At 35.3% G+C, this 22,759-nt stretch overlaps 4 protein-coding genes across 5 annotated transcripts; 2 read left to right on the top strand and 2 right to left on the bottom strand.

Annotated features, from left to right (window-relative positions):
• On the top strand, positions 1–2,329 carry LOC110861276. Its single transcript, XM_022110379.2, has 4 exons — positions 1–182; positions 662–802; positions 873–1,113; positions 1,701–2,329. Exons 1-4 carry the CDS (start codon positions 81–83, stop codon positions 2,180–2,182), a joined length of 966 nt encoding a protein of 321 aa, XP_021966071.1. The 5' UTR covers positions 1–80; the 3' UTR covers positions 2,183–2,329.
• A 1,179-nt stretch (positions 2,330–3,508) lies between these two features.
• On the bottom strand, positions 3,509–5,984 carry LOC110861247 (gluconolactonase). The gene is made up of 2 exons (XM_022110349.1): positions 5,718–5,984; positions 3,509–3,964 (listed from the first exon to the last, which is right to left on the bottom strand). The coding sequence occupies exons 1-2, from the start codon at positions 5,982–5,984 to the stop codon at positions 3,509–3,511; spliced, it is 723 nt and encodes a 240-aa protein (XP_021966041.1).
• A 4,924-nt stretch (positions 5,985–10,908) lies between these two features.
• Positions 10,909–13,442, bottom strand: LOC118433026. The gene is made up of 7 exons (XM_035844565.1): positions 12,630–13,442; positions 12,368–12,556; positions 12,255–12,302; positions 12,037–12,182; positions 11,701–11,957; positions 11,408–11,610; positions 10,909–11,303 (listed from the first exon to the last, which is right to left on the bottom strand). Exons 1-7 carry the CDS (start codon positions 12,717–12,719, stop codon positions 10,983–10,985), a joined length of 1,254 nt encoding a protein of 417 aa, XP_035700458.1. The 5' UTR covers positions 12,720–13,442; the 3' UTR covers positions 10,909–10,982.
• Positions 13,443–17,444: 4,002 nt separating this feature from the next.
• LOC118433028 (SEC14-like protein 2) lies at positions 17,445–21,968 on the top strand. Of its 2 annotated transcripts, none has more exons than XM_035844572.1 (7): positions 17,445–17,938; positions 18,016–18,091; positions 18,811–18,854; positions 18,915–19,038; positions 20,134–20,340; positions 20,792–20,872; positions 21,529–21,968. In XM_035844572.1, exons 1-7 carry the CDS (start codon positions 17,813–17,815, stop codon positions 21,732–21,734), a joined length of 864 nt encoding a protein of 287 aa, XP_035700465.1. In that variant the 5' UTR covers positions 17,445–17,812; the 3' UTR covers positions 21,735–21,968. The 2 variants fall into 2 exon arrangements, with proteins under 2 accessions (XP_035700465.1, XP_035700466.1); XM_035844573.1 differs by having other exon boundaries at positions 17,835–17,938; positions 17,991–18,091.
• Positions 21,969–22,759: the final 791 nt, after the last annotated feature.

Below are 22,759 nucleotides of genomic sequence, written 5' to 3'. Positions count from 1 at the left end.
TTTCAAGTCAGGCCATGAACTTGGCAACTGGGTGGTGGAAAAATTGATTAGAAATTGATTGAAAATAAATCTTAATTAATATGGGATCAAATCGTAAACCTGGCAAATTTAGGAAACTTGGCAATGAGGAATTACCCCGGTTGGATTCTGCTTTGATGAAGCATTTGCCAAAATCTAGTCAGGTGATAAATTATATATTTGCTCATAAAAATTAATTAATATCGGTTAGTAAAAAAATGAGATGAAAGAAAATAATTAACTTGAAAAACGATTACAAAGTATTTAACTTTCAATCACACATTTTAGCCCAGTATTTCTCCCACGATTTAGGTCTCGCAGCGTAAATATTCTCTCTGATTTTGTGCAAATTAGTGTCCATCAATCACAAATTTAATTAAAAGGAAATTTTCAGAAAAGATAATATCATTTGGCACATTTGCCACAGATATTTGCACAGACAGCATAGTAAATTGGGAAATTATTTATAATTTTTTCTGTAACTTTAGGACACATTTTCTCCTCTTTTAATGCAACCTTCGCATCGAGAGAGCATCCCTATGGCAAATTTCACTTTAATAAAGTTTGCCATCCAGTGTTACGAATTTTAGCATAATTTGACAGCATAGGCGTCTGATAATTTTATCTTTACATTTATTCCCAGGTTTTGAACATGGTGAGGCAAAAGATCCTTCAACTCATCAAAGAACCCACGATTTCGGACTTATTTCTCTACGAGGATGACGAAGAAACGCAAGATTTTGATAAGTGGGCCGACCCATTTGTCGTTTGCGTTCAAAATAATGTAATTATGTCCAAAATACGTAAACTTTTTTACCGTGAAAAAGTTAACATGTTCCACGGAAATTATGTAGATTCACAGTGAATACTGCATCCTACTCCGCCCACCAGAATTAATTCCCATCAATTCCGGGATGATGCAATCCTTCGAGGAATTAATAGACTGGGATCGAACCCACATTTTTGGATCCATCCCGCAAACTTTTCTGGACTCGTATTTGCGACAAATTTTGGAAAAGAGAGGAATTCAATATAAGGACAATCCATGCGATGCGCATGTTTTGGATGTGGACACGGCTTTAAATTATGAGAAGGGTTCGTTCCTTTCTTCCAATTTCTAGCAATACAAAAAAATCTCCCAGTGTGTATGCTCACCGATTTTGTGCGAATTAGTGCGAATCGGTCGACAATTTTGCCAAATTTTCAATACGCCTTGCTCTACGGTTTGGCAGAGATATTTGCACAAAGAGAGAAGGAAATATGCCGGAAGGGTTCGTCCATTTATTACGTCGTCAAAAATGCTCGATTTTAGCACCCACCCACTCAACGTAAACATTAAAGATAGGGAATTTTAACATGGGAAAGATACATATTTAGGTAGACTTAGACCACCCACCCGCTAAATGGTGACGTAATATTTACATAGACGTTCGTAAAGCGCGACAAATTTTAAACTTTGCAAATTTGCTTCGCTATTCCTTGCCTGCAGAGGCAAATATCTCTGTCAAACTTGCCCTTGGGACATGGTGGGATTTGACAATTTTACATTAGGTATGTACATAAATGGATGATGGATTGACACAAATTTAGTCAAAATCAGAGACAACATGTTAGACGAGCATTATAAATAGGTCTTTTTTTGCTTCAAAATTTAATTGAAAAAGTGAAAAATTTAATTGCAGAATACACCTATCAAGACACTCGAAACGATGGAATTTCAATGAGGGTTTCCTCCATTCGCCCCATTGATGCGGATATTGACCAAATTTTGAACAATTACGTTTGGACACTGCCCCACTCGAAGGGTAATTTATCCGCCACGATTTGCAACCTGGGGTCCGTTGGGGTGTACGCGAATCCAGACGGCGACCCCGACTTTGCCAGCTATGCGGTCCACTCCCCCGTCGGATTGCTGCAGATTCTGCACACGGAGGATGCCTTTCGTCGCCGCGGGTTGGGGATCATCGTGATGAAGGCGCTCGCGAGAAAGGTGGCGGACCTCGGGCTGCTTCCGAGGGCGGAGTGCATGGTGGACAACGACGCGTCGCGACAAGTCCAGCTCAAGGCGGGGATGGTTTTCGTGGACAAGATCAACTGGATATTGTGCCGGCAGGAGTACGATGTTAAAAAGTGGAATAAAATGAACTCTGTTACGATTGAGTAAATATTTAATTTGGGATGAAAAAGGGACTAAATTATGTATCGAGCGAAATAAAAAATATTGCTCAAGTTAGTTACTGGCATATTTACATAATTATTCCTGGATTGGTTTAAATTGCTCGGGAATAAATATTCCTTTCTTTACCATAAACACACGTTTTGTTAATGAAATTTATTTTGATGCATTTTATATTTACATATATCGTCGGACTAATTCCGAAAGGACCAAAGTGTAGTCGATGCTTAATTTCGAAAGGGCCAAAGTGCAAGCGATATTTAATTCCGAAAGGGTCTAAGTACATTAGAAAAGCTATTGAAAAGACCTAACTGCATTTTCAGTATAACTGCATATATAACCGCAATCCCTGAATCTGTGAATATTTAATTTTTATAATTTTACCATAAGTAGTCCAATACTAAAGGTCGGTCGAGACAATCGTAAGGTTAAAATTTTCAAAATTAAATATTCCCAGTTTCAGGGATTGCGGTTACATATGCAGTTATATTGAAAATGCAGTTAGGTCTTTTCAATAGATTTTCTAATGTACTTAGCCCCTTTCGGAATTATGTATCGACTGCACTTTGGCCCTTTCGGAATTTGTCCGACGATATGTAATTGCAAACAATTTTAGTCTGAAATTAGTTGAGTTTTTGTAAAATTATATTGATACACTCTAAGAAATTCTGTTACCACGCGGTAAACATATGACTCTACCGTGCTGGTAGATATTACTTTTACTGCACGGTAACACCTCAATTTTTCCATGAGACTAAATGCTGCCTTGCCGCGGTGGTGGACGAATTAAGACTCTCAATTTAACCAGCTGGTAGTCTTTGCTACCATTTGGTGGAAGAAATGGTAATAGAGCTTGGCCATACTACCGCTGATGGTGATACCTATTCTTACCACGCAGACGGTAAATTACCGTCTGCGTATTACCGTGGGTAATACGCGGTATTAAGAATTTATTACCAGATTTTTAAGAGTATGCCTCAATATGTACTGGCTCACAATCAGTAGTACTGAGGCTTGGTTGGATAGCTCCTGCTAATATTTAGTAGTTGACGTTTGACTGCATATCAAATAAATTTCTGAAATAAATCCTAGGGATGAGTAAAAAATTTAATTTAAATTTAAAATTTAAAAATGCAAAACTTGAATTGTTCTGATTTCAGGAGTTATACAGAGGACGAAAAATGTAAAAAATTATTCAATATTTTTGGTTGTTACACGGAACTTTTTATTCTCATATTCAGATTCCAGAATTGTCACTTTTTTCAAATTAACAAATTTATTTAAGAGACATAATTACATGTGCGAATAAGGGATTTACTGTAAAATGGTCCAAGATCTCCCCGGCGTGGCGACTTGAATACTATCCACACATCCCGCATCGGCTCCTTCGCACTGTCCCACGATGAAGAGGGTGGTGCCGTTTTCTCCCCCAAATTCCAAATTAGTCGGATTCTGAAACGATACTCCCACTCGACCAATGAGTTTTCCATGCTGGTTAAAAACGACGACTTCCCTCCCACCGTACCTCGTCACCCATAAGTTTTCCTGCACATCCGTCCTCATCCCGTCAATCGCGATGGATTGGGCGGAATCGGCGGGATACTCGAAAAATGCGAACGACCGTTTCCCGGAAATGGTGCCGGCATGGACGTCCACCTCGTAAACCCAGATCCGTTGACCGGATGGCGTTCCTTCGGAGACGTAGAGACGCGTTTCGTTAAACGAAAGGTCGATCCCGTTCGTGCGGCCGATCAATTCCAGTCGTTTTGCCTGGATAATTAAACTTTTAGAAGATTGGAATTAAATCATTAATGACCCAAGTGTATGTAGATATGTATGTATGACAATACCGGAACTGGTATTACAGTTTATTTAACGTTTTGGCCAGGGTATTCCGACCCCGGGTTTTACTGGGTTGGGGTTTTGGGGTTTTATTGGGTTTTACTGGGTCGTAAATCAATAAAACCCAGCGGGTTTTACTATGTTAAAGGGGTTTTACTGGGGTTTTACTAGGTTTTATCTCAAATTCAAATAGATAAATTAATCTAATCAGTTTCCAGGTGCTTATCTAACTCTAATTAAGCACTCTGAGCAATATTCCGTCAAGTTCTATATTTATTTAGAATTTTTCTTTATGATCTAAAAATCACAATTTACAGCTATACATGGAGTTTGATCATATGAATGATTTTTGGGTGTGTTTTTGGTATTTTGCATTAGTTTTATGGTAAATCCTGATAAAATACATCAATTTAACAAATTGGTGTAACATTGTAAGTTGCATTGCTTCACCCCAAACATTGAGTAAAACCCAGTAAAACCCCAAAACCCAGTAAAACCCCGGGGTAGTTGTTTTCAAGGTAAAACCCGGGGTTTTTCCGAACCCTGGTTGTGGCACTGAAAATTTTTCAACTAAGCGACATATTACTACTAATCTGGTAGAAAGTAATTACCAAATCAATACCGGCTTGAAGTATTTATTTAACTCTACCTAGGTAATAGATTTTTAACCCTTTTTTACTCAAAACAAATATGTGTAAATTTCACTGAAAGTTTCGAGCAAAATAGAGAATTACGCAAAACTTACAATGGAGAGGTGTAAGGTAGTTATCACCGATTGAGACCGGACTAATTTTAAATTGTTCAGGCCCTGAAATAAGCGAACCCGTATTTTTTCGTTTTTCTGAATGGTCATGTTTAAGCCCTTGGCGGAATTTTCAAAATACGTTTCAGCCAAAATCTAGATTTTTAAAAATGCTCTAACTTTTCGAATTTTAACCCGATTTCTAAAAATAAACCCAATTTATGTTCAGAATTACATCCCTGAAAATATAAAAAATATTCATTTTTTGAAAACTTTTAATTTTCAAAAAATTATCGTTTTTGGAGTTTGAAACTCCAAAAACGATAATTTTTAGAAACTCCGAGTTTCTAAAAATTCTCAAATAGCTTGAAAATATCAAATTTTTTAAATTTTTTAACATGAAATTTTATATTTTCAGGGATGTAATTGAACACAAATTGAACACAAATCTGAACACAAATTGGGTTTATTTTTTTAAATCGGGTTAAAATTCGAAAAGTTACAGGATTTTAAAAAATCCAGATTTTGGTTGAAATTTATTTCTAAAATTCCGCCAAGGGCTTAAACATGCCCATTCAGAAAAACGAAAAAATACGGGTGGGCTTATTTCAGGGCCTGAACAATTTAAAATTAGTCCGGTCCCGATCGGTGATAACCACCTCACACCTCCTCATTGTTAGTAAAAATTTATTTTTTTTCACTCAGCCTTGACTGGATTTTACATATTTTTACTTAAGGTGTATAGTTCAGGTCCCAGGTGGTTATATGCATTTATCAGATATGATAAGGTCATGAAGGTCATAAGGTCATAAGGTCATGAAGGTCATAAGGTCATAAGGTCATGAAGGTCATAAGGTCATAAGGTCATGAAGGTCATAAGGTCATAAGGTCATGAGAAGATCTGGAAGGTCATGGCTACGAAAAACTTTGTTTCCTTACCTCCCCATTTTTCGTACAACTCCAAACATCTCCTTCCCTATTGTGCGGAAAAGTGGTGAACATCATTCCGGAAGTGAAAACAGTGCCACTCCGCGAAAGGGTCAGGTCGTTCGGCTCCATCATAGCCTCTGGTTTGGTGGGAGCACAGAAAACGGTGGAATTCAACACGATCGGGAAATTATTTGAGTCTTCTGTGAGACTCAATTTCAGAACGCGATGGTTGGCAGAATCAATGACAAAGGCGGTTTTATCGTTGAGAAATCGCATCCCGTGAAGTTGCGAATTTGTACGAGTGTCGATGTAAAAAGGACGGATTTGTGGAAAGAATTGTCCTATTCGAAATTAAGGAATCTTTATTAACTAAAAAATGCGAATGTGTCAAGTGTAGTACTATGATTTTATTTAAATTTTGGTAGCATGGAGTTCATATCAGTACAACGCTTATTGGCACAGTTCTTATATAAGGGTTTCAGAATTTGTCAAAATATTTTAGGTGGAACTTGAAAAATTGGCATTTTTTTGTAAATCAAACTCAGGTTATCCTCTTCCGCTCGAAAATAAAATCGCCAAATTTTCATGGTATCTAAATTACTTTTGACAAATTCTGAAAACCTTAAGAACTGTGTCAATAAATATTTCACTGATATGAGCGTCACAATACGAAAATTTCAGAGTGTTACACTTCGCACCATCACCTTGTTAGATTTTTAGAAAATTGACTAAAACACCCTGCTTACCATACGTATTAAGGGTGGAACTATTTCCGTAATTGACAGCGAACATGTGTCCCTTCGATTTGTGGATGCGCCTTCAACAAACCGGCCAAATGTGGAGGTGGCGCTGGTGATGAAGGACGTGGCCTGGAGGTCCATGCAGGGTATTGATTTGCTAGAAGTCACCAGGTGACATCCATGGGTGGTCAACCCATGGTCAAAAATGGTCACGAAAAGTAGGAAAACTAGAACTACATTTCCATGCATTTTGGCAGAGGTTTAGTTTCACGGGAAATTTTAATTTAAGTTGGAAAAGTAGAAAGTCAAATTCTCTGTTTGGAACGGTTTGGGAGCTGATTTTATACTCGAGTATAATGCAAAAATCGTGACATTTACAAGGTTTGTGGTGCCGAATGCGCAAAAATATTGGGGACGAGACAAATTATTTATATGTCATGGAACAAGTCAAAGTAAACGAAAATTATTTAAGTACAATGTTCCTCGTTCAAGTTACAAATTATTCTTCAACGCAAGCAGTATCAAATTTATTACAAATCTGTGTACAGTGGTAAATAAGTAGAACGATTCAACGCGCCGGTTGCCAATCGACTGATTCTTTATTGTAAACATACAACATGATTTTGTAGACATCATGCATCATAAAATATATATTGATACATATGTAAATGTATGGAAAACTGTTTTTCTCTTCACACGACACTTTCCAGGTGTCTGACCTATTTATAAACGAAGGAAGTGTTATTAAACTCTACTCTCAAGAATGGGAATGTGAAGATCGAGCTGACAGAGGTCTAATAAAAGTCGGTGCCATAAACATCCGTTATGGAGAAGGCTATACTCTTAGCAAAACGGTATTGAATCATCACCAAACGGAGTGCATATACAGTCTGGGTCATATCTTTATCAAATGTCGTTTTTTTCGGCGTAATTTTTCTATCGACGCTCTAAATGTGGTGAAATTTTGTACAAATGTTGACACTACCATTCTCTAGTATGTATGAAAGTATGGCTATGTAAAAAAATTCCATATGAGTTTTACCCGGGAAAATCTGCAAAAGTGAATGTTCAAAACTTTATCAAATTTTACTTTCTCTGACTTAAATAAATTTTTTTGTGAAAAGCTGGTTCCTTTATTGGTAAGTAAACATTCAGAATGTATAACCTAGCATTACTTAATAATAAAATTGTGTCAAATTATCCAATTTTTCTTTTTGGTACTGTAGAAAGAGAATGGAGAAAAACAAACGCTTGAGTCCATTCGAACAAGGGGAAATCTCAGCTCTGAACCAATCTGGTTGTAAAATCAGTGAAATAGTACGGCAAATTGGCAGAGATTATGGAACAGTCAAGAATTACATTGATTTGGGAGAAAATTACGGGAAAAAAAATCCAGGAGGACGGCCACCGAAACTTACGCCACGGGACAAACGACGGATTTTGAATGAAGCAAGCAATCAAATCGTGTCCTGCGCCCAAATTGCATCTCGTTTGCAGCTACCAGTCTCCAGGTCAACTATTGGACGCGTGTTGAACAACTCGCCACATATTGAATATGAGAAAATGAAAGGAAAACCACCCCTCACGAGCACTCATAAAGCGAACCGGTTGGAGTGGGCAAGAAAACACATGACGTGGTCCAAAGAATGGGATTCCATTGTCTTCAGTGACGAAAAGAAATGGAATTTGGACGGTCCAGATGGATTTCACTCTTACTGGCATGATATTCGCAAAGAAAAAATTGTTTTCTCCAAACGGCAAAGCGGTGGTGGATCCGTCATGATATGGGCGGCATTTGGATCAAAGGGTCGAAGTAACGTGGCTTTCATTAAAGGGACTATGGACTCTACAGGATACACTAAAATGTTGCAGGAACATCTCCTGAAGTTTGGAGCAAAAATGGGCGGTCGTAAATGGATTTTCCAGCAGGACAACGCCAGTATTCATTCTTCAAGGTTCACGAAGGACTACTTTCTCCAAAAGAAAATTCGTGTATTGGATTGGCCAAGCAAAAGCCCGGACCTGAATCCAATCGAGAACTTTTGGGGGATCTTGGTGCGTGAAGTTTACAAAAATGGGAAGCAGTACGACAACGTTAATCAACTGAAAACAGCAATTTCAACGGCTTGGGTGAAAGTGGAGAAAGCTACTCTACAAAAACTAGTCGATTCAATGCCAAATCGAATATTCCAAGTCATTTCCGAGGCAGGAGGGTCCACTAAGTACTGAGAGATATAAATTGATTGATATAATCTAGTAAAAGACAATAAAATTTGCCAAAATTGTTGAAAACTCTAAAATTTGATAAAGTTTTGCACCACCACTTTTTCAGATTTTTTTGCATAAAAATCTTCTGAATTTTTTTTACATAGCCATACTTTCATACATACTAGAGAATGGTAGTGTCAACATTTGTACAAAATTTCACCACATTTAGAGCGTCGATAGAAAAATTACGCCGAAAAAACGACATTTGATAAAGATATGACGCAGACTGTATGACTTAACCAAATTGTGATAATATTTACCCCACATTGTGATAAATCTGCCCCACAATGTGTAAACTTAACACTAGATAATGAGGATTTAACGCATTGTGGGGAAGATTTATCACAACGTGGGGTAAATATTATCACAATTTGGTTAAGTCATATATGCACTCCGTTTGGTGATGATTCAGTTAAATTCAATACCATTTTGCTAAGAGTGTATGGAAAATAACTAACCTAAATACTCTAACACTATGTGCATACATCATCATTTTATCCAACTTGTTCCGCGTCCCAAGCGAAGTTAAGGCCTCATAATTCATTCCGACACGCTCTAAAACCCTCTATTTATAAGGTAGAAGTTTTATTAGTCTACATATTTTTATTAGTGCCAATTTTACCACTTCCAGCAGAAAAAGTTTAGAACACGAGATATTTTTTAACGTCCCATTTTATGCGGGTTTTTGTGCCATACATACGTTTCCCTTCAATGTAACCAAATGGTGATTTTGAAATTTTTTCATCTCGGTGAGTCGAAGAATTTCAAAATTATTATAATTTATAAGAAATTAAAGACTAAATAATAAATACAAATACGTTTTAGTAAATAAGAAACCGTATTTTGATCAGAATAAAAGACAAACTTTGATCAACCGAAGAGTAAAATTTAATCACTCACTTTATCAGGTTTTAGTTGCTAGTTGCGCGAATTTTGATTATCGGGTTGAGTAAAAATCGTACAACTTGCTGATCAAATTTCACTCAATAGTTGTACAGGGTGGTTTAAATGTCAGGTTACAATGGAAAATTTTTCAATGGGAAAAACACGTAAATTTCCATTAGTTACGGATTTGGGATTGAGATTTTTATTATTTTTTATCAAAACTTATGGAACACTGATGACAAAATTCTTAAAATATAGAATTTTAGAGGCAAAATTTCGGTAACTAATGGAGATTTGCGAATTTGTCCCATTGAAAAATTTTCCATTGTAACCAGACATTTAAACCACCCTGTACAAAAGGGATTACTCAACCAGATTGAGTAAGGTTTAACCACCGGTTGTGTCATCCTCTTTTTTACCCAACTTTTGGACAATATTTTGCACAACCTTGTACAAATTTTCTACAACTTTGTTTAGTGTGTATGTAATACGTAAAACTTTAGGACGTGAAGATTTCACTGAGAAATATCTACACAAGTCAGACATCTTAAGCGACATGATATGCAAAAAAAATAAATAAATAAGGAGTAACATATGTGTAAAAGTAAATCAGAAATATGTTGGAATAAAGTTTATTGTGTGTTTATTAAATAAACACATTATGAGTCAATTTTTCCAGGTTTTCTTGGAAATTTTGACAAGCTGCTCAAAATCTGATCATCTGTAAATAATAGAAACTATGTATTCAATTCATATACAATTTTGATAAATTTAAAATATAGCAGAGACGGTATGGAATGATAAAGTAAGAGGAAGCTCAATACGTAGCCAAAGGATGGAAGACGGCGGATCGGATAACATTCCATGTCAATAATAATATATCAACGGCATACACACTAAAAACAAATCGCTTCGTCTAAAGTAAAAAACGACTTCTGGTGGAGTAAAAAGTGCCCTTCCCCATATCAAGTAAATTCGAGCTTTACTTTATAAAAGCAACCAGTTTTGCTCTGACTGAAGTAATTAAGCAAGCTATGGATTAAGCACAGTTACTTCTCCAGATGAAGTGAGCGCAAGCTTAATTCGGGGTACGAGCTTACTTTAGATTGAGCTTTATGATATGCTTCAGATCAAGTGCATTTTACTTTTTATAAAGGATCACCATGCTTTAAATGAAGGTCATAAATCAAGTACGTATTATTGTTTATGATTGACGAGTAATTTATTAATTAATTACACTTAATCATCAATAATAACTATAACAACGATTATAAAATATTTGAGTATTTAAAATTATAATACTGCAGTACTAAACTCATTTAAATTCGGACTGTTGACATTACTAATAACGTTAAATTTAAAAAAAATGGAAATATAAAGTCTAAATTTTTGGAAGAATCTGTCCAATTAAAGACGGCACAACTGGCGGAATCTGACCTCGGGAAAATGGTTTACCTCCCACACCATAAACAATAAACATCCACAAATCTAACGATTCCAAAGGTAGTGGTATATAGAGAACAGTAAAAAGTTTGAAACATGTATCTAAGGCCTTTATAAATTTTTCACCACACGGAATGGCGATTTTCTGTAAAATTACAAAAAACGCTTCAAATTCTAAGTTAATCGTAGACCCCAGAGCTAAGATAAACGGCGACATTTTCTTATTCAAATTGATGACCTCCGCTACATTTGTTGATTTCTGCAGAAAAGAAAATCGTCATAATAAAAAACGTAAAAAATAAGAAATCTGACCTACATAATTAATTTAAATTTGTCTAATTTCAATATTATAGAAATACTTACCATGCCTTCCGTATCAAACAATGGTCTCATCATTTCAGCCAATTTCGCCAATGCTGAAATATCCAACTGTTTGTGGTACGCATCAAAATGTCTTCGGATTATGGTTCTTCTTTGAAATGCAGTTTCCTTCATCATTTTAATAACTTCAGATCCAACATTTTGTTTCATAAATTCCAGTTTAGCCTCATCTGGCTCCGGATTATCTGTTGAGTCAAACATGCACCGTTAGTAACTAGATTAAATAAATAAATAATATTAGATAAATTAAACTTAGCCAATTAAAAACTACTCACCGTCTTCATTATCAGAATCCCAACACAAAGATGGCTCCATAAATATAATATCGATATCTATATTTGGAGCCGTTTTAGCGTTCATTTTTTTCCTTTGACTTTTGAGCCTTTCCTCGAGAAATCCAGTGGCCGAAGGAGCCATATGTGTGTGGAAAAACCACATTTCCCATCCGTTTTCAGGGCGTCGTGGATCACCAAAACACGGATATCGCTGTACCAAATGCCGGGCCAACTGTTCCATCGCCTTTTTGCTAGGACTAGAAAAATACAATGTTGAATAATGAACCTAGACATAATTTCATGCAACTAAATTTATTGGTATTATTAATGCGGTACCATGTGCCAAGACATCGCATGATTTCTTTGATCAAAACCCCCGCTACAGCTTGCCGATCTGATCGGAGAATGAAGTCATTCGCCGGAATTTTGGAGTTGATGATACGACGAGCATTCTCATCCGTAAGAAGAATCTCCTCGATATTCTATGAAGATATAAGCAAAAAATAATTATTATTATCTAGCCTGTATTGCTGTACACCAAAATTTAGTCTTACAAATCCATAGATGTTGTTTCTGCCCGTGTCCGAATTTTGGTTGTTTACCTATGTATGAACAAAGTAATGGTTATACATACCTGCATCAAAAACTAAATTAAATGAAATTCTACCTGTATATATTGAACGTTATCAGGAATACGCGCAAATGGTGGAGTTTCAAAAACAAAACTTGGTTGAGAAATTACGTCAGAAATATTAACGTGTGAATTCTGTTCATTAATGGTGGGACCATCTTGAAATTCTGGTGGAGTTTGTGTACTCGTCAAATCCGTCTTAGTTGGAGTAAATTGCAAGATTCTCTATAATAGAATAACGACAATATACTACTATATTAATTATCGACTTCGTCGAGCCCTAATTCTTATAATTTACCGGGTTTTTACGCACTCCTTTTCGTTTTGGTGTTAGCTGCAATGAAGAATTTCTAAACAATTCGACACAACGTAATCCACGATCTTCCATTTCCTTTTCGTCCAATAACGATGCACTAAAATTTGATTTCTCGTCGTCCACGGCTTGGGATATGGAATGTTGCTACGTAATTAGAAGTAGCCTCATTTTAAAGATATTTTATAGGTAGAACAAGATATTTACTAATGTCATTAAAAATAAAAGACGACATATAATACAGCGGCTGATAATATTCTATATCATTAATATCAATAATTTGAAAGCAATCCGAAATCTCTACCTTATAACAGCATTTGGCACAGTCAATGCTACTATTTATAATCTTAACTAAAAAATTACAATCGTCATCTTCTAAAATAATTAGTTGAATTTCCCCAAAGACAGGGCTAAGATCACAATACTTTAAAAGTACAACGCTACCAATCCTAAACTCGCAACCATTATGAGCAACTAAGTTTGATATTTTTATTTCTTGCTCAATTGTTTTATGAAAACGCTCACAAAGTAACGAATAATGACTATTAGAGGAAAGTGGGACAAAATCGTAGTTAATAACTTCAAACGAGTGCTGTTCAAATTCTCTAACAGATAGCAAATTGAAGGCCCTTGATAATTGATGTCGGTAAGAGAGAGATTTCGGGACATTTTTAAAATTGCCTATTGCATGCGCTGTGGTTTTGAAAAATTTATGTTTTGACTCGAATGTCATACTCCAAAATTGTTTTAGAGGACCAATCTGCTCAATTACCCTTCCATAATGGAGAAGATGATGATGTTTGGGTTTGAGTGACTTGGAAAAAAGTTGTTTATATTTAAAGCAATACTCCGAAATAATTGACTCCAAATAAATAATACCACCCTTAGTAATTTTATCAGCCAATAAAATTATAAGAATATTATTAAGTAGCAGGTAAACACTCCAAATCTCATCTTCCTCTGGGATCATATCGCCAATTAAAAGCCCAAAGCAGAGTGCCAAACACAAACTTTGAGAGTAATTTTGCCCTATTTTAATATCTGTTTTCAAATGATTGAGCTTAATTTGAGAAGGCTTAGAGTTCTGATAATGAAGACCATAATCAAAACTCTCCAATCTGTAATTTAATTTGTCCAATGAAAAGTATTTTTTAGTTATGCAGCGATTTAAACAATGCACCATAAAATCTGGGATCACTCCTTCTAGTAAATCGTGCATAATGTCGAAAACTAAATTTTTTGTTACATGAAAATAGGGTAACTCATTGAAAATTGAATTGAAATTAATTCCAGTTTTAGAAAGGTCACACAAATTAACATCACTCTCATAATTTGAAATGTTTCTAAATTTGTTAAGATTTTCCACAACCGAGGTTTGGCATTCTGATCTGTGCATTTTACACCTGCGACATGGAAAATTTGCTGTAAAACCTTCACTAAAACCTAACAGCGCATGAAGCCCTAAATTATCGCCACTAATTTGAGCTAAACAAATTTTGACATTAGTTGTTATATTATTCAATTTGAAGTCAATTCCATCTAGCCACAATTCCCTCAATTCATCCACAATGCACTTTAAAACCGTATTTGCACCCGATGTTTTGAAATCTTCGGTTTTTATACTGGCTAAAAGAATAATGTTGTCAGTGGAACTTTGCAAATGGCGAGGTGTGTCAATAATTGAAAAATAAAAATTTGACAATTTGTGTTTCCCTGCCTTGGAGCCTAAAGGATTTGCTACTTCTGCCTCGTCATAATATAGATTTACAAAAATGATTTCTTTTAATTGGGCGAATACTTGCGAAAGTTCACCTTCTCGGAAGCTTGAAAAATACTCAGAGTTGTATGAATTACTGCGGTTTAGAGACGTAAAAAATCCTGGCTTTTTTAATAGTTGCTGAATAGAACTTCTCATTGGGACGAATTGCATAGAAATTGGCTTATAAATCTGCTTTCGTGAGATTTTATTTTGCAAAAACGAAATGTCCGTATCTAAAATAATGCTCTTTGTGGGAATCATAAAATCATTTTGAATTAGAAATTTGTCCAACTTGTACCGTGATTGAAAAGGGCCAAAAATAGTCATTAGATTTGAAAAATTACGGGAAACTTCACATATTTTCTCCTCATCAGACTTACTTGCTCTTACAATATTCGTAACTAAATTACCAGCCACTAATAATAACTTGCTTGTAAATTTCTTTATATTATCAAAGATATGATCCGACGTACTCATTGGAACTTTCCCTGACTTCAAAATACTGGCTAATATCTCAGACAAAATAACTTGTAAGCTATGCATAGGATTATCTTGAACGTCTATTGGATTAATAGAATCTAAGCTATCTATTTGATCGATCGTGTTCGTGACATCACAGTCCATGGTTGTAACTGACTTCCAGAAGTTTTTATGGACCTTATAAACATTTTTTAAATGCCTGATATATGCCTTCCTAGTAAATAGACTTTCACAATGTACACAGTTATATATACCTTCGCCTGTCATATTGTGACTATCTTTCAAGTGGTCTAACAATTCTTGTAAACTACGACAGCCTAAGCTACACTTGAAACAACAATATACCTGACCGCTTTTTAATACATCAATTGCCCGTAATATTTGAAGTCGGTGACCAATAGTCGGGACGATTTCCACCAAATCCTCTCTCACTAGCAGAACGAAGGCCTTGTCATTTATATGATTTCCTGCATAAATATAAAAAAATTTTAATTAATAAGATATTGAAATTATTATATAAAAACTCATGACGAAATTGTACAAAAAGTAATGGCTGAAGGGCTAACTTTTAAATTCGTTGACATATTTCTCCAAGCCGAGTTCCTCTAATGCTCGAGTTACCTCGCTGTACTCCATTTCGTATATATATTGCGCAGGTAAATTCAATTATTAATTACTTAATAATTAGAAAATTAAAATAAGCAGAGGAAAAGATTCAACGGCCAACCTTCCTAGCGAAAAGACGGATTGGGACTGTAGTGGCGGGGCACGGATAACAGAGGGAGCATACGGCTCCATTGCTCTATCCAAAGCAAATTAAGACGACTAAGCTTTGGATGAAGTTGTAATGCTTCAGTTGTAGTATAACACACTCGGTATAAAGCATTCATTTGCAAATGCTTAAAACAAAGTACCAAAAATCATGTACTTTATCTAAAGTTCTCATATTTGCTTCATTCAGAGATGCATTTACTTTAAACAAAGCAGCACACATTTTTACTTTTCGAAAAGCAAGTTAGTTTATTTAGTGTATACATACTTGCTTATCGCACATATTTATTCATGCAATTAAACATTTCGTTGTAAGGATAATAAATACGATGGGAATATTTCTCACAATGTCAAAATTTCTCACAATTTTGCATTATTGTACAAAAATTCAGTAATCCAAGCCGCATTTAAATACTGCGTACCATTTACATGTTGCATACATACTTTGAGTGCTGGCTGACTCTACTGGGACCAACCAGAGAGTATTTACACGCCACTTTCTGATAAAAGTACAAAAGGTATGCAATTAAGTATTTACTTATGTATTGTACCATTTAGATTAAAACTTCACACGGTTTTGGAAATATATTTATGTACACAAGTTCGTATCCAGGTTTACATTCGGCTGGTTTTGTAATTACCGTAAAACCTTTATTTATAGCCCTATTCAGGGTTCGGAAAAACCCGGGGTTTTACTCCGAAAACAACTACCCCAGGGTTTTACTGGGTTTTACTGGGTTTTACTGAGTTTTAGGGTTTTACTGGGTTTTACTGGGTTTTACTCAATGTTTGGGGTGAATTGTTAAAAATTGCAATGTTACACAAATTTGTTAAATTAATGAATTTTTTCAAGATTTACCATAAAACTTTAATGCAAAATGCCAGGAACACCCAAAAAACACGAATATGATCAAACTCCAAGTTAAGCTGTAAGTTGGGATTTCTGGAGCTTAAAGGCAAATTTGAAATAAAGATAGAAATTTGCAGAATACTAATCAGAGTACTTAATTCGAGTTAGATATGTACTTGCAAATTGGTTCTATTCATTTATCTATTTGAATTTTAGATAAAACTTAGTAAAACCCGAGTAAAACCCAGTAAAACCCGAGTAAAACCCCTTTAACATAGTAAAACCCGCTGGGTTTTACTGATTTGCGACCCAGTAAAACCCAGTAAAACCCCAAAACCCCAACCCAGTAAAACCCGGGGTCGGAATACCCTGGCCCTAACCGGGTCTCTAATTACGTATGGCCTGTCTTGTAAACTATGTCCCCGTTCATAGTCAATTCCAGAAAAATGTTGCACATTATGCTACACAATCAACGAATAAGTTTACCTACTAATTTTTACCTATAAATTTCAAGTTAATAATGTGCATAATCATGACAGAAAATTTAAAAAAAACAGCTAAATTTCGTCTAAAGATGTTGATTTAAAGTGAACGGGTTACTGATGGCATATCTTTCTAAATAATAAAACTCAAATTGAGCCAGCATGATCTTGCAACACTTAAAATTTTGGGCGGGGCAAAATTTAGCCGGGTCTCTAATTGTAGCCGGTTCCGTGAATTTTGAATTTTAGCCCAGGCAATTAATAGAGTATTTACGGCTTCTGGTGAGGTGTACACTCGTCCTTGGGCACGTGTTCACATTTGGAAAAAAACAGCCTAACCTTAAAAGCTTAACTTGGTTGTGCATAAATACATATTACTGTCAGGTTTGGTACTGTATTCTTTTATTGTCCCCACTATTTTATTTGTCTTATAAAAAAAATCGAGCAATACAGGATGGTTTAAATGTCAGGTTAAAATGGAAAATTTTCAATGGGAAAAATTCGCAAAACCTCCATTAGTTCCAGAAGTTTGCCTTTGAAGTTCAGTATTTTAAGGATTTTGTCACCAGTGTTTCATAAGTTTCGATAAAAAGTAATACAAATCTCAATGCTAAATCTGTAACGAATGGAAATTTACGAATTTTTCCCATTGAAAAATTTCCATTGTAACATTACATTTAAACCACACTGTGTATGCCTAACAAATAATCAGTAAAATAAAGAACACATGTATAAATAATTAAAGTCTTAAGAACGTGTTCTAATTCTATTGACGAGATTTTAGTGAATCTTGTAAAACTATTTATTACGCAGGAATATTTTTACAATGCTTGAGAAGACACCTAAGAAATTCGTAATTTTCTGTTTCGTCACAATTCTACCTACCATTACGGGTTCAACTTTTGAAAAGGATGTGACCCTCACGCTGGATCAGAAGGTTCTCTTGGACAAGGTAAGGTCTTATCGGGAGTGTGTAAATAAAAATAATTGAAACACGATTACAGGAATCACTCCTCACAAAATTTCCAGTTCCGTGCTCAAGTAGTTGACAAAATGCCGCAGGATTACATGAAATCAGAAATATATCTCGTCAAGTGGTTGCGAAGTAAGAAGTTTGTCCAATTATAAGACATCATAATTATGTAAACAAATATTTCCACTAGCATCACTCTCTTGTGGGGACACTCTTAAAAATAATGTAACACTTCTCACAAGTTAATGCACTCTGAATTCAGTATCAGATAAACTGTACTGTATTTATAAAGGCCAGATTAACGTTAACTTCATAAAGAATAAAACTTACAAGGGATACTTTCGAGGTGATAGTCGTGTCCAGGATACCCACTATGTTTTTTTGGAATCTGCTAGGCCCCTTGATGAAGCATTAACTTTATTTTATTTCCGTGAAAAGCTCATATTTGGAGCAATGATGTGGCGCCACATTTGCCGAATTTGAATGTTTTTTTATTTTTAAACCGCCATAACTTTTGAAATCCTGAACGGATATTCAAAATTGTTAAAGATATGATGACAATGAGTTCAACTGTCGATTTCAATGAAACTTTTGATAAAATTTATTTTTTTTATTTTTTTTAAATTTTAATATTTTCTTAGATGTCGAGAAAATCCCAAAAATTTAAATTTTTGACATATTTAAGAGTTTGTTTGTCTGGATTGAGTCCAGTTTGCCTAATATTGAATTCAGAGTGCGCTAAATTAATTTAGGATTGAAACTATATTAACTCTGCGTACAAAAGGAGAACATTATTTTTAAGTGTGCACCCCTGAATATCTATTTGATCAATTTTTGTGATAATTTTTCAGCCAGCAATTTCCACATCGGTGCAGCGGAGGAGAGACTATTTCAGGTGGGTGGGTAAAAAATGACTTTATCAAGCCAAAAATAAATTTTACACGTGACCTTTCAGCACTTGGAATGGAGAAAAGACCGTGGAATTGATGATGAAAAATACGAGTTAGACCGGAAATCGGAACCTTTGGATGACGACATACGGTTTTACTTAGATGGGAGGGATAAACTCGGGCGACCTTGTAAGTTTCTAGAACAGTCGCTGTTCCTACACTCTTAATAATCCAGTAAAGTCACGCAGGTAATGATTTCTCGGTAATAAGTTTGGTAATAATGTTTTACCAGGTGGTAAAAATTCGTTACCACGATGGTAAAACTTTATTAACAAGCCTTTACCACACGGCACAACTTATCATTACCACTATATTAGAGTCACATACTTGTGCTTTTCGGTAATGTTTATACCAGATTATTCACGCTGTACTTTAAAAATTGCATGTACCCTCTTAAAAATCATGTTAACCCTTTAATAATAATAGCAATTTGAGTCATAAATAAGTAATTAAAGTAATTAAACTATACTACATTCTTAGAAAGGGGGTTACGATTATAACCAAAAAGTGAACGTATGTGACTCTGCCGCCGTGGTTGTAAATTTGTCACCAACTGGTTGTAAATTTATTATCTCTGGTGACAATTAAACACCAAGTCGATGAAAGTTCATAATAAGTCGGTGACAATTGTAACCACTCGATGACAAATTTGTAACCACGGCGATAGAGTAACATACGTTTACTTTTTGGTTATAATCGTAACCCCATTTCTAAGAGTGTAAATTCATACAGAGTAAGGTTAACTCAATAAAGAGTAAAGTTTACTCCAGTTTTGGCATAGTTTACTAGCAATGGAGGTCTCCCAACGTATGGTCACAGATTTGAACCGAATTAGCATCAATCGATCACAAATTTAATTAGTATGAAGTTTGCAAATGGAACTATCTCCCAATGCGCTGGTTTAGCAAAGGTATTTGCATTATAAAAGAGGAGAACACGCACCCCCAAGGCTGGCAAGTTTTTCAATTTCCAAATTTGCTGTGCATTTTTCCCGCTTTGGTGCTAATATGTCCGCCAAACCTGCGCATTGGCAGATAATTCCATTCGCAAATTGCATACTAATTAAATTCGTGATCGATTGACGCTAGTTCGGTTCAAATCTGTGAGCAAGCCTTGGGAGACCTCCATTGTTGGTTTATTCAGAGCGCATTTATTTACTTTTTAAAAGGGTAACATTATTTTTAAGAGTGTATTTACCTAAAACTGACGGAATATCTATCGTAGTCATGTTACTAGAAACGAGAAACCACGACGCCAGAAGGTTAATCATACAAGGCAAATATGACAAGTTGGTCCGCTTCTATGAACACGCGTTCGAATCAGGGTGCAAGTTGGTACTGGATTTCACGGAAAAGTATAAAAATGTGACGCGTGGGCATCTCCTCGTAAACCTGGATGGACTCATTATTCAGCAAAATTCCTGTGTCGCATGTAAGTTGCAATTTGCGAAATTAGGAACATACATGTTCAAACAATATTTATTCATTCAAAGTTCATTCATTCAGAGCGTTGAAAAAAATATTCATTCCTTATCCAATATTTATTGATTATTCACCATGCCTTCCTTATTAATTTTATTCAAAATTCACAAAATGTTGTGAATTTCCCCACTTTGCCTATGTATATATTAAGGATTGAGCAGAAAATGAATGATGAAAAAATATTCATTCATTATTCATACACACGAATTGACTAGGTATTCATTCAATGCTCGTTTATTAAAAAATCAGAACAAAATATTCATTCAATATGCATTCAATTTATGTGAATATTGAATGAATAATTTATTCAATCATGATTAAATGAATGAATGTGAACATGTATGTTACCAAGTGACTCCTGTATTGAGCTAAATAAATAAATACATATTTCCAATTTCCAGGCGTCACAATGTTCGTGCAAAATATAATCAATTTCGTCCAAAATTATCCTGAATGTATCGACAAAATCATCGTTGCTAACGGTAATAGATTTAATAGATTTGTCATTATTTGGCGAGTCAAAGTTGTAAATAAAAAAGGAAAAATTCCCAAAAACGATGATTAGTTCACTTTAGGAGGAGTACTCCATATTCGAAATAATTTGCTTACAATATCTGCCATAGTTTTGAAAAAATTGGACTAAAATTCAAAATCATGATGTCAGATGGTACAAAAAAATGCTACGAATTTTTTGAAACAAAATGGTTATTTCCCAGATAACATATGTAACTTTGCCAATTCTCTACGGAGTCTGTCTCAATGCACTCTTAGAAATGGGGTTACGACTGTAACCAGAAAATAAATGTATGTAACTCTACCGCCGTGGTTATAAATTTGTCATCGAGTGGTTATAAATTTATTAGCTGTGGTGAATTCAATTTGATATCAAGCCGGTGAAACTTCATAATTAGTCGGAGCCAATTGTAACCAGTTAGTTACAAATTTATGACCACGGGGGTAGAGTCATATGAATACGTTTACTTTTTGGTTATAATCGTAACCCCATTTCTAAGAGTGTGATTTTTATTCAAACTTGCCAGATTTCTTTGAGAATTTACAGATCAGGGTTAGCCCTCAATTTTATGATTGAGCCCTTAATTGTTTTGTCCTTATGGTTTTTTCCTCCGCTCTAATTCAGCTCCCCTCTCATTCAACGTGTTCGCCAACATTGGCAAGGCCGCATTCTCGGAAGAAATCCGGCGGAACGTTCAAGTCTACGGGAAGAACACGCAACTTTTGAGGAAGTCTTTAAGCACGGATTTTGAACGTGACCAAATACCACCTTCTCTCGGAGGGAGTAAAATTTATGCAGGAATGGAAGACGAAAATGTGGATAGGAAATAAATAGGCAGATTTCTTATAATTTAAACATTAAGTACAAATGTATTAACTGATCATAAACAGATTTTCAAATTCTGATTGTTCATTAAACCCCTTACGGGATATAGTTAGCGCACTAAATATGTATCAGATCACGGTTACATAGTTAGAATAGTTGTATCTCGAACATTACTCTACATATACAAAAATATATAAAATAGTTTCTAGTTTTTGCTGGGCAGATGCCCAGAAATATTATTATACCATCGTCATTATTTGGTCATTCCATCACCATCCCATCATTTTCAAATCCAATAATACAAACACTCCGCAAACACAAACACAATACAATTTTCACATATGGGAACATAATATTCACTCTTAGCAACTTGGGAACAAACCCCAGAATTTCATTAGTAGCAACCGTCGGTGTCAACCTTAATTCCATTAAATGGTGTTAAAATGTTGTGCAGAAATGACACCGAGAAAAAAAATGCTTTGACATCTACGGGTAACAGCGATATTCCTGCAATGGTGAGAAAGGTTGGAAACGCGGTGTCGAATTGACACAGTGTTGCCGCGTTTCCGGTGTGATATTACTGCAGTCAGCAAAACACAAAATTGTTCCAGTCTCTTCGTAATGTACGGCTCTATTTATCGCCCATTTTGTCTTTCTTTACAAAGAATCAAAACAAATACATAAATTAATCCGTGTGTCTAATTTATTTAGTGGAAAGAATCAGTTGCTTAAGGACTATGTACTTATAATTTCTTGACTTAAGGTAAATTGGTTAAAGTTTATGAACTACTAATTTGTTATTATTTAATTTAAATTATTTTCATTCGTGCATCTTTACTTAAAAAAACTTTCCGTTTTCAGTAGTTAAGCTAAAATTGGAAATGGGATCAATCGAAGGAGCCGAAATTGTCGATTGTGTGGACATCACAACCTCCTTCATCCTCACAATACCGCTTTCTGCTAACAATGGAGAGGTGTAAGGTGGTTATCACCGATCGAGACCGGACTAATTTTAAATTGTTCAGGCCTA

The sequence above is a fragment of the Folsomia candida genome, unplaced genomic scaffold, assembly GCF_002217175.1.
Source record: "Folsomia candida strain VU population unplaced genomic scaffold, ASM221717v1 Fcan01_Sc039, whole genome shotgun sequence".
NCBI classification, from domain to species: Eukaryota; Metazoa; Arthropoda; class Collembola; order Entomobryomorpha; family Isotomidae; genus Folsomia; species Folsomia candida.
Note: the sequence above shows the minus strand (reverse complement) of the source record. Positions and strands in the feature narration are given on the sequence as shown.

Coding starts and splice junctions, on each gene's coding strand:
- LOC110861276 (XM_022110379.2), top strand. CDS start 81: ATGGGATCAAATCGTAAACCTGGCAAATTTAGGAAACTTGGCAATGAG. Junction 183..661: donor ATTTGCCAAAATCTAGTCAG/GTGATAAATTAT, acceptor ATTTATTCCCAG/GTTTTGAACATGGTGAGGCA. Junction 803..872: donor TCGTTTGCGTTCAAAATAAT/GTAATTATGTCC, acceptor GAAATTATGTAG/ATTCACAGTGAATACTGCAT.
- LOC110861247 (XM_022110349.1), bottom strand. CDS start 5,984: ATGCGATTTCTCAACGATAAAACCGCCTTTGTCATTGATTCTGCCAAC. Junction 3,965..5,717: donor GTTGTACGAAAAATGGGGAG/GTAAGGAAACAA, acceptor TTAATTATCCAG/GCAAAACGACTGGAATTGAT.
- LOC118433026 (XM_035844565.1), bottom strand. CDS start 12,719: ATGGAAGATCGTGGATTACGTTGTGTCGAATTGTTTAGAAATTCTTCA. Junction 12,303..12,367: donor ATAACGTTCAATATATACAG/GTAGAATTTCAT, acceptor GTTCATACATAG/GTAAACAACCAAAATTCGGA. Junction 12,183..12,254: donor GAAACAACATCTATGGATTT/GTAAGACTAAAT, acceptor ATATCTTCATAG/AATATCGAGGAGATTCTTCT.
- LOC118433028 (XM_035844572.1), top strand. CDS start 17,813: ATGCTTGAGAAGACACCTAAGAAATTCGTAATTTTCTGTTTCGTCACA. Junction 18,092..18,810: donor TCTCGTCAAGTGGTTGCGAA/GTAAGAAGTTTG, acceptor ATAATTTTTCAG/CCAGCAATTTCCACATCGGT. Junction 20,873..21,528: donor CAAAATCATCGTTGCTAACG/GTAATAGATTTA, acceptor GCTCTAATTCAG/CTCCCCTCTCATTCAACGTG.